The sequence below is a fragment of the Microcebus murinus genome, chromosome 18 (genome assembly GCF_040939455.1).
Source record: "Microcebus murinus isolate Inina chromosome 18, M.murinus_Inina_mat1.0, whole genome shotgun sequence".
NCBI classification, from domain to species: Eukaryota; Metazoa; Chordata; class Mammalia; order Primates; family Cheirogaleidae; genus Microcebus; species Microcebus murinus.
Genome location: NC_134121.1, coordinates 51,846,639 through 51,857,631, shown reverse-complemented (window position 1 = coordinate 51,857,631; position 10,993 = coordinate 51,846,639). Strand labels below are relative to the sequence as shown.

The 10,993-nt window shown below is 53.3% G+C and overlaps 1 protein-coding gene across 2 annotated transcripts in view; it reads left to right on the top strand.

The window, feature by feature from the left end:
- RGS9 (regulator of G protein signaling 9) overlaps window positions 1-10,993 on the top strand; it is a 63,407-nt gene continuing 52,414 nt past the window's right edge. For both annotated transcript variants that reach the window (XM_075994695.1, XM_012747470.3), the window contains exon 1: window positions 1-225. In XM_075994695.1, the coding sequence (XP_075850810.1) occupies window positions 169-225 (57 nt within the window). In that variant the 5' untranslated portion in view covers window positions 1-168. The remainder of the gene's footprint in view (window positions 226-10,993) is intronic.

Here is a 10,993-nt window from a genome sequence, read left to right as displayed (position 1 = left end):
GCCCGGGGAGCGTCGAGGGGCCGCAGGCGGCAGCCCGCGCCCTGCCCCGCCCGCCCCGCCGCCTCCCCGCAGACGCCCGGCCCGCCCAGGCGCGCGGGCCTTCGCACCTGCGGGCGCCTGCTCTCCCCTCGCAGCAGTGCTCCGGTTGTGAATCCATCGGGGTCCAGGATGACAATCCGACACCAAGGCCAGCAGTACAGGCCGAGGATGGCATTTCTGCAGAAGGTAACCCTGGTCCCCACCTGGGCCCTGGCGGGGGGCGGGGGGCCAGGTCTGCGAAGTGCGGGGGAAATGCTGGGCAGGGGTGGAGGGCGTCGCTGTGGTCGGTTTGTGCTGCTTGATCTTATTAATTGACTAATTTGCTGTGTGTGTCGCTTTTGAAGACTGTACTAATTAGGTTTCCATGTCACCTGTTTATAGCGGTGACTCCGAGGCCAGCGCCGAGGGTCTGCTGCAGGGTGAAAACAACCTGTTACTCGGGAGCCGAGGGTGCCGGAAGGCAGTTCAGCCGAGGCTGTGTCAGATTTGAGACAGCCTGCTGGTATTGTTAGAAGACACCCAGATGTTTCATTAACAATTTTTTTTTTTTTGTCATTTATTCCGATCCCAAACTGCACTACTTAAAAATGTGCGTGTGTGTATGCCTATACCATGAAAAGGTGTGTTTTTGGAGGATAAAGGGCCACCCGGTTTACAATGCCCCGAGACCCCTCTTTTGAGCGCGTGTTTCTGTGTGTCTTCCTCTCTCTGCGCTGGGGCAGAAGTCGGAACCTGTTCCCGTCTGTCGCAAATGCTTTCTCAGACCAAGTGACCAGGCACAGGGTGTGCATCCCGGATGGGCATGTGGGAGGTGGGGTGCAGTCGTCCGGCTGTGTGTTTGGGCACAAAGTGGTTCATCGTGTCCTGAGCTCCTGAGATGACCGGTGTCAGAAGAGATCTGTGGAGGATTAGGTCCCAGGTCGCTTGTTTGCCCTTCCTCCCATCCACGGCCACTTCCCAGAGCACCGTGTCCATCCTCTTAGGCTTATCTCATTGAGGAGAATTAGCTGAATGTTTGTGACAAGCTGGGCCCTCCCCTGAGCCCAGGGAGCTCAGTAAATTGGTGACCAGCTGCCCCGATCTGCCCAGGACTTTCAAAGTAAAACCTAGGCACACGGGGACGGTTGGTCACACTCAGCCCAGCTACTTCGAGAAGCTCGAGCGCATATTCCAGGTGGTGGAAGTGTGAGGACCGTTTGTGAAACAGAGAGGCTGAATGTTGTCTAAGTCAGAAAAAGCGCTAAGAGCCTATATGGCAGATACTAGTTCCTAGAAGCAGAAGAAACCACTTCAGTCCGGTGTCTGATAAGCCTGAAGTCATCCCCAGGATTGCTCCCAGGATCGCTTCCTTCTCCCGGGCAGGACGCCTCTGGCTTGGAGGCTGAGAGTGTCATTGTCTGCAGATGTGCAGTTTGCTGATTGAATCTCTAGCGTTCTTTGCCACCATGATTGCAATCTAGCAAATTCTCCTTCTTTACCTTGGCTTTCTGCCTGGTGCCTTGGTCTCCAGCCTCCCATGTCCTCCACCCTCGCCCCGCTCCCCCACCCTGACCTTCTCTCCTCCACCCAGTCCCTCTCCCCCACCCCGACCTTCCCTCCTCCACCCAGCCCCTCTCCCCCACCCCGACCTTCGCTCCTCCAACCAGCCCCTCTCCCCCACCCCGACCTTCCCTCCTCCACCCAGCCCCTCTCCCCCACCCCGACCTTCGCTCCTCCAACCAGCCCCTCTCCCCCACCCCGACCTTCCCTCCTCCACCCCAATGTTCCCTCCTCCACCCCAGCCCTCCTCCTCTGCCCCAGCCTCCACCCATCCTCCCCCTGCCCCCCACGACATCCTTCATCCACTGGTTTTCTTTCTCAAACTAACTGTGACTTCCTTGACCTGAAGCCCTCCGCTGGCTTCCCACATTCCCAGGATAAAGTCCACCCTCAGCCTGGCCACTCAGGGGCCTGCTGTGGCCCGCCTCTCTGGCTTTCCCTTCTCCCCGCCTTCCACACCCGCCCTCCAGGAAACAGAACAAAGCAGCCACAGGCACTCAGGGACTTCCTGGCCTTTCTAGGAACCCCACACCCTTCCATGCCTCAGCTTCCCTCTCTCAGGAAAGTCCTTTCCCCGCTTCTCCCCTGCCAACCTCCCATGCCCGGCTCAACCGCTCCTCCTCGGTGAAGCCGGCTTCTCCTGTCCCCCGAGCTGAGCCACTTCCTCCTTGTGCCCAGCAGACTCTGCCCTGACCTCTAGCGTCACTCTGTCCCTTTGCCTCGGGCCGGCAAGGGCCCTCTCCGTGTATGCCCAGGTCCTTGGTCACGTCACAGAGCTCCTTAGAGCTGGGGATAAAATAAAGGCCAGCAGAGCAGGTCTCAAGAGCTGAAGCCAAGGATCCTGAACGAGGATCCGGCGGCACACGGCACCCAGCCTTCTGCAGAAGGGCCCAGACCAAAGGAGTGTGGACGTGGGTGCCTCGGTCAATCAGGCTCACTCAGTGCGTAGGGGGCTTACGTGCATTATCTCATCCGTTCCAGACGCCAGCAGTTATGATCTCCATTCACAGAGAAGGAAACTGAGGCTCAGAGAGGTTAAGCACACACCCACCGAGTGGTGAAACCGGGAAAAAATACAAGCGTGGCCATCTTCTGTTATCCAATGCGATGCGATGCTGTGAACTTTCCCACGACGTGGGGCAGGGCATGGGGGCTGTGGGAAGGCCTGGCTACATGGGTGTGGGGACACAGAGCTGAGGCCTGAAGGGTACACAGTGGGCTCCAGGCAGGGAAGAAGGGAAAGGTGTTCCAGGCAGAGGGAACAGCATGTGCTGAGGCACAGAGGCGTGGGAAACCTGGTGGGTTTGTGGACATGCTGTTCTGCACGGATGGAGTTTGAAGTACGAGGGAGAGGGAGGCTGGAAAGGTAGGGTGAGGTTAGAGGAGATCCTCACGCGCCGTTGGAACCTTTCGAAGGTGGCTTTTGTAGGGAACCAGGACAGAATTTGGAATAGGCAAGTGATAGGGCAGATTTGCAAATGAAGAAGACCACTGGTGTGAGCGGCAGGAATGGATGGATGTCTTCCTTTCCCTGAGCTAAGAGAGTTCCCTCGGGGTCCTGTGTCCCCTGCCACTCCAGCCACCTGGGAAATGGCAGTGTCTCACGGGGCCAGGGAGAGCGGTGCTGGTTAGAAGGGCTCTTCTCCTTCTCCGGGGATGGCTTTCACGCCCATGCCTCCGTCTCAGGCTGGCTGCAGCCCGGGCGAGCGTGTCCACCCGCCAAGCTGCCGCCCACCTCTGATGCCCGGGCTTGCTCCAGGGGTGGCGGGAGGAAGAGGAGGGTCCACCTGTCCACGGCTTTGCTAGGGCATTAGCTGATGACACGCACTGGGCAGGCGAGCACAGGTGGGTGGCCTCCTGTGGCTCCCGCACCCATGGGCTCTTGTTCTGGTGCTGGCCCATCCCCCTCTGTGGTCCCATCCCAGCCACACCCATTACCGCTACCCTTGGGATTCACATGGGATGACTCTCTTGGTGCCACCTGGAGAAGCCTTCTGTTAGACAGCTTTGTTTTCCCCTGTGGCTTCTGGCATCTCTTGTCGCTTGGAAAGGAAGTGCAGAAGCAGGAATGTTGAGGACACTCGGGCAGAGCGTGGCATGTCTTGCTCGTGTCGTTCTTTCGTTCAGCACACACGCACGAGCGAGCACTTATGTGCTAGGCTCTGCGCCAGGTGCTGGGGACACTAAGGAGCTTAGAGTCTGGTGGAGAAAGGCGAATGTATAAATAAGGAGAGAAAAGGTGTTACGTAGGTTTGGCAGATGTTGGCGGAGGTACATACAACACCAAGCGGGCAGTGGTCCGTTTCTACCTGGGGTGCAGGGGCGTGGGAATCAGGACAGGTTTCACAAAGCGTCTTGCAATTTGAGTCGAGTAATATAAGGTTAGTAGTTTTTGGCCAGGAGGATGGGAAGATAAGTGATATTTTAGACAAATGCAAAACAGAGACGTCTGAAGTAGCATGGCGGTTTGGAGACTCCGCGGGGGCTGCGATGGCTGTCCGAGGGGGCAGCAGGTGGGCTTGGAGGTGATGGGCGGGAAGGCTGGTAGGTACCCGGAACTGGAGGGCCTCATACGGCAGGCTGAGGAGTCTGATGCTTTCTGTGTGTAATGAGAAGCTGTTTTAAAATCAGGGATGAATAAGATGCGTTGGTTTACATGCTAGAAAGATGATTCCGGTGAGAGGGTGTGTGAGTACTTCTCCACTCTAGTTGTGCTTTTAAAAACATTGATACCAAGTCACTGTAGTTAGAGGCTCTGATTTACTCGGTCTAGGGGTAGGGCCCAGCATTGGTGTTTTTATAAAAGCTCCCAGGTGGCTGGGATGTGCAGCCAGGAGGGAGGCCCCTGGGGACATTTAGCAATGTCTGGATGCATTTTGGGGGTGCTGCTGACAACTGCGGGTGCTGTTAAATGTCTTGCAGTGCACGAGAGCACCCCCCAACTCCCCCAAATAACCATCCCGCTCCAAATGTCAATGGGGCAGCGCTTGGGGGTCCCCTGGGCTAGAGGGCACACGGGAGGCTAGAGACAGATGCCAGTTAGAAGGCACAAACTGGTAATCTGGGAGGGCGGTTAGAAGACGTTCCACTGAGGCAGGATTTAGTGGGCAGATAAGAGACGTGTTGCAAACAGAATTGGCAGAAGTTGGCCTCGTCTTGGCTGGGGTCATCTGGAATGCTTCCTGGGCTTTTGACCAGGGTGGGAAGAGCAGGTTTGGGGGAAGGAACACCGAGCACTGCTTCAGGCCTAGTGCTCTCGAGCGTCTGAGCGTCTGGGGGACAGGGGGCGAGACCGCTGGGGGACTGGCTGGACTCTACGTGACCAGGCTGATTAGCAGTCGCACAGGAAAGCAGCCCTGTGGCTCTGGGTCACTTTCCCCGTCTTTGTACAGACAAGTGCTGATTATTACTGACCCCCTGGGAGTCTTCCCCAGAGCTTAAAGGAAAATTCCAGCCCCGCAGATTTCCCGCAGTGAGTGACAGCTCCTTCATGCTGGGCGCGGCGTGGGCGTGGTGGGTGGGATGTCGAAGCCATCAAAGCCATCGTTCCTGATCCCTCTGTGATGCCCCCCCCCCGCACGCCCACAGTCACGCCTTGGCACTTTGGCATCTGAGGGAGGAGGGGCGGGGATGACATCCCGACCCTATTCGGCGTGGACGTGTTGCTTGGGAACCAGGTGGGGCTGATGCTTCGTCTTGGGAGGAGCCGGGAAGCTGAGTCGGGCTGGGAACAGGGGCGTTGGTGTCAGGGTGGGGATGGCCCGGGGTTCTCCCTCGTCTCTGGGGGTGGGGGCACCCACGGGACAGGAGGAGGGTGCGAGAGCCTGCAGCAGTTTGGAGCAGAAAGGCAAGGACTTCTCGCTCTCTGGAGGACTTGGGAAACCTCTCAGATTCTCTCCGCTCTGTGACGGGGAAGGGTGTGTCTGAGCGGGGACAGAACCCAGGGTCCGTGCTGGTTTGCTGCCACAGCGGGTTAGCACAGACCGAGGGGCACAAGCAACAGAAATTTCTTTTCTTACAATTCTGGGGGCTAGAAGTCTGAGACCAAGGTGTGGCAGGCGTGGTTTCTTCTGAGGCCTCTGTCCTGGGCTTGTAGGTGGCCATCTTCTCTCTGTGTCCTCATGTCACCGTCCCTCTGCACCCATCCGTGTCCTAATTGCTTCTCATAAAGACACCAGTCCCATGGGACAACAGTCCACACGTGTGACCTCATTTTACCTTACTTACCCCTTTAAAGCCCTTGTCTCCAAAAGCAGTCACATTCTGAGTGCGGGATTAGGACTTCAGCATATGGCTTTGTGGGGAGCGGGCACAGTTCAGCCCGAAGCGGTAGAGTCCTGTCATTTCCTTGGTGGGTGACAGATGAGAAGCCTCAGAGGAATTTAAAGGGCAAAGGCCTGAGGAGCTTCGATCGGAATCTCAATGGGCTGAACTCCCTCAAAGTGTTCCCAGGGCAGGGCATGGTGGCGCGTGCCTGTAGTCCCAGCGAGCGACCTGGGAGGCTGAGGCAGGAGGATGGCCTGAGCCCAGGAGTTCGAGGCTGCAGTGAGCTATGATGATGGTGCCACTGCACTCCAGCCTGGGTGACAGAGCGAGACCCTGTCTCTAAAAAAAAAAAAAAAAAAAAGGTTCCTGAGGTCCATGTGACATGATGTTCTGTCCTCCCACCCAGCCCTTCCTTTCTGTGAAGGGTGACACACCTGCTAGAAAGAAATCTGACTCCCCTCATTGTGTTTCTAAAATAACTCTCATTATCCTCCTCTGAAGGTAATTTTCAAACTCTTTATAGCTAGATTTTTTTTTTTTTAATGCAAAGACAAGGAATCAAATCTGCCAACTTTCTATCCAAGAAACTCAGGTTTCTAACTTTCAAAGTAGGATTATATTTCTTCTCCAGTTAAGTGGGGCCCCCTATTTATTTATTGTTTCATTTAATAAAAAATTCTGAAGGAGGCCGGGTGTGGTGGCTCATGCCTGTAATCCTAGCACTTTGGGAGACCAAGGTGGGAGGATCGCTTAAGGCCAGGAGTTCCAGACCAGCCTGGGCAGCATAGCCAGACCCTGTCTGTACAACAATATAAACATTAGCTGGGCATGGTGGTATGTGCCTGTAGTTCCCAGCTGCTTGGGAGGGTGAGGCAGGAGGATTGCTTGAGCCCAGGAGTTGGAGGTTGCAGTGAGCTATGAGGGTGCCACTACACTCCAGCCGGGGCAACACAGTGAGACCCTGTCTCAAAAAAAAATTTTTTTTTGAATGAATGGAGCCTTTTATCTGGCAGCTAATGTGGGAAAGGGGAGTCTTGGGCCCTAACATCAGAAAATCAGGCACTTCTTGGGGTATCATATAGATCAGAGGCTCATGGTTAGTTGACAACTCTGGAAAGAGCTTGTCCAGGGCTCCTAGGTCCCCTGGCCATCCGCAAGAGTAGGGAGGCCACCTCCCAGCCCCCTGCCTCAACACTCTCCTGGGGTTGTCTTTTCGCTCTCCTCTCTGCTGCAGGCCCCAAGGCTGACCCGGTGACCTGAGACACTGCCAGGTCCTGCCACTGCAGAAGGCCAAGGACTGCAGGTCCCGAATGCAGCCTCCATGAATAGTTTCTGTTCCAAAGCTATTCTGTGAGCTGAGAAAGCAGGAAGCTCGCAGTCAGTCTTGCACAGCGAGCACCTGGTGCCGCCTGGGTCTTGCACGCTGGCTGAGCCGATGGCACCGTGCCCGGAGCGGCCTTGACCGTGCGCCTGACCTCAGCCCGTTTCTCGAGACTGTGGTCCAGCTGCAAATGCTGGTTTAGCAGCAAAGATTGAAAGAGGAGATCCCACCCCTCAGTGTTGAATCAGGACATTGTTCTACATTCCTTGGGGAGGTGGGATCCTTCTAGATTCTGGAGCAGGCTGCCTGGGTGGGAGGTAGTAGGTGGAATTTTTCCAAATCAGGGCTCCCTTGAATGATCCTTCACCTCCAATGCAGCTGGGTCAGTCTCTCTTTCTTTTTTTTCTAAAAAAAATTATTTTATTGTGGTAAGAACATTCAACATGAGATCTACTGTTTGAATGAAAGTTTAAGTGCACAATACAGTACTGTTAACTTTAGGTACAATATTATAGAGCAGATCTCTAGATGCATCTGCTTAACTGAAACTTTATACCCATTGATTAGCAACTCCCCATTTCCCCTTCCCCGCCAAACCTTGGCAACCACCATTCCGCTGTTTGATTCTATGCCTATTTTAGATATATCGTGCATATGAAGAAATGTGGCTTATTTCACTTAGCATGCTGTCTTACTCAGGTTCATCCACGTTGTTGCATATGGCAGAATTTCCTTCTTTTTAAGGGCCAAAGACTATTCCATTGCATGCATACACTGCATCTTCTTAATCTGTTCTTCTACGGACAGACTTAGGTTGTTTCCACATCTTGGCTAATGTGAATAGTGCTGCGATCAACATGGAGGTGCATAGATCTCTTCCAGATCCTGATTTCGACTCTTCTGGACATATACCCAGAAGTGGTATTGTTGGATCATATGGTAGTTCTATTTTTAATTTTTTTTGGATGAACCTCCATACTGTTTTCCGTAGCGCTGCACCATCTTGCATTTGTGCCAACATTGCACAAGGGTTCCAATTTCAATCGCTTCACTTTCCTGCACCGAGAAGCTTGGGTCCTTCTCACACCACCCCTCCCCAGCAGAGCAGCCTGGTCCCCACCACCTGGGGAAATCCTGCTCAGCCTTGCACACCCTCTTGGGCTCCTCTCAGCCAGTCTGCAGATGCTAGTTCATGAAGACTTGGTGCACAGCACAGTGCTAAGTGCTTTATCTCCTTAATCTCATTTAGTCCCAGCAACATCCCTGCGACGATGTAGATGCTACTGTGATCTCTGTTTTACAGAGAAATGAGTCTTAGTGAAATTTAGCAATACACCTAAGGTCTTCAGCTTCTAAATTGGAGAAGGGATTTGAATTGAGCTTTCTCTGCACCCAGATCCCTAGCTTTTATATTAGTGCACTTTTTATTTGCACATAATTGTCTCCTCAACTCTCTGAGGACTGGGAATATGTCTTTTACCTTGTTGAATCCTTGCAGTGCTGGGCATTTGTTGTGTGCTCAGTAAATATCTATATTTGTTCAATTCATTGAGCTGGATTTCTGTTTCTAGACATCTAAACACAGCCCTGCACGCAAAATTACAAAAATGCATTAATTGTATGAATGCTAATCATTAATATAATGATTCTAACCCTAACAACTAACATGCCTCTCCTTATAAAGCATATATCTTTATGCTTATAAATCTTTATGCATATATAACCTAAAATTCTCCTTGTGGAACATTTGGACACAATCACTTAATTAGATTCTAAGACATTACAAAACCATATCAATTAGTAGTGCACATACTATCAAGGGTCCCTATTTTATGGTGGCAGAAGGAGATTCAGAGAGGGTAAGTGAGTGGCCCAAGATTCTACACTTAGTAAAGAATGGAAATCCTGTGGAGCCTGTGAGTACTTGGGGTTCTTTTTCTTTGGCCCACAAGCACCTTCAAATTGTAAAAGGACTTTGTAAATTGCAAAGTTGGGGGGTGTTGTTTTATTAAATGATGGGAGAATAATGATGGCGTAGCCAAGGTAGTTACCTGGAGGAGAGGCAGGAATATCAGCGGGCTGTTTTACTCTGGGTAATGGCTGGGACGTGGACAGGCTGGATGGGAGGCGCAGCCCTCCCAGCGGCATGTCCAGCTGCACACGGCGGCCTGGGCCTCGGGAGAGAACTTTGGGCCGGCGAAGGCAGGAAAGGGCTTTGTCCTACCTGCCGGTTCACATTCTGGGCTTCTGCTCCTGCGGCTCTTCAGCCTGGAGCACCCTCACCGACCCACCTCTGCTCTCTCCACTGCCTAATTCCCACTCACGTTCGTAACATTCATCTCAGGAGTCCTGCCCTCCTGGCGGGCGCGTCGTGTCCACACCGTGATATGACACAGTGACCTAGAATATCCTTGCACTAGGCAGTGAGCTCCTTGGGCTCAGGGGCCACAATGTCTTCTCTTTGGTTTCCCGGAGTTGACCACGGCTGTACCTGGTTGTTGAATGACTGACTGACTGTTGTCGACAAGCTCATCTGGGGCAGAAGGCGGGGACAGTCCCCCCACGAGTGGGGCCTTTCCTGGGGAACGTGAGGATTTGTCAGCGTCAATGGCAAACACCAAACGACAAGAGGAACACCTGGATTATCTTTTGAATGGTGTCAGACATCCAGTTTGTTTTAAAATAGGCTTCAGTTGTTTTGATTTCCATTTAACCTTTTTCCAGGTGGAAAATTCTTTTTTTTTAATAATACAAATAAAAACAACCGTACATGCAATCGGGGCTGTCCTGTGGCTGTCGTCCTGCAGCTCAGCCTTCCTCCGTCAGTTCTTTGATCCTGACTCTGTAATTCATGTTTCTGACCCTTATCTCTTCTGAACGTGGGGCAGTCGTTTCCAGTCACCTGCTGACACTGAAAATCTCAGCAGCCCTTTGCAGTCAACATTGCAAAGCGGAAGCCTGTGCGAAGGTGCTCCTTGTCTTGGATTTTCTACTTTGGCAACCGGCAAGGCTGGTCATAGAAGTTATAAACTTCGGCATTGCTCTGTGCCACCCTCACCGAGCTACCCGGTCACTTGCAAGTTCAGTTACATTTTGCTCTTCTGGGGCGCTGAAGGCCATGCCTTCTTACCGCCTTCCTGGCCACTGCCTTCGTTTATTTAGTAATTCACTCACCAGCTGTTTATTGATTTCCGCCTCCGTGCTAGGCTCTTTCCTAGGCCCTGGGAGTGCAACAGCGAGCCACAGGCAAAAGACCTGCCCTTGAAGAGCTTACTTTCTCGGAGCAATAAACTATTTAATAAATAGGGAAACTGTTTTGTATGCTAGGAGGTGAGTGCTCTAGAAAAAGCGAGCAGGGTGTCAGGAGTGCAAAGGGTGGACTTCAGGTTGCAGCTTTAAGCCGGATGGTCAGTGGGGCAGGGGGTGGCTCCCGAGACTGTCAGGAGGAGGAGAGCCACGGAGATCTCGTGGGAGGACGGGTCCAGGAAGAGGAAACAGCCAGAGCAAAGGCCCTGGGGCAGGCTGGGCGCACGCTGGCCACGGTCGGGAGCAGCAAAGTGGCCAGCGTGGCTGGATCAGAGGGGGACAGTGAGGAGTGGTAGGAGAGAAGTCAGAGGGGAGGGAGGCCCCAGCCAAAGTAGGGGTACTTTGTCACTTACTCTGGGTGAAAGGGCCCTTGCAGTGAATGGCCAAGCAGAGCAGTGGTATATTAATATTACAAAATAATGGAAAGCCTCCCCCAGCTGCTCCGCTGAGAATGCAGGGAGCGGGGAGCCCTGTCCTGTTGCAATAGCTGTGAGTGGATCACCCCACTGTTTTATCTACCTC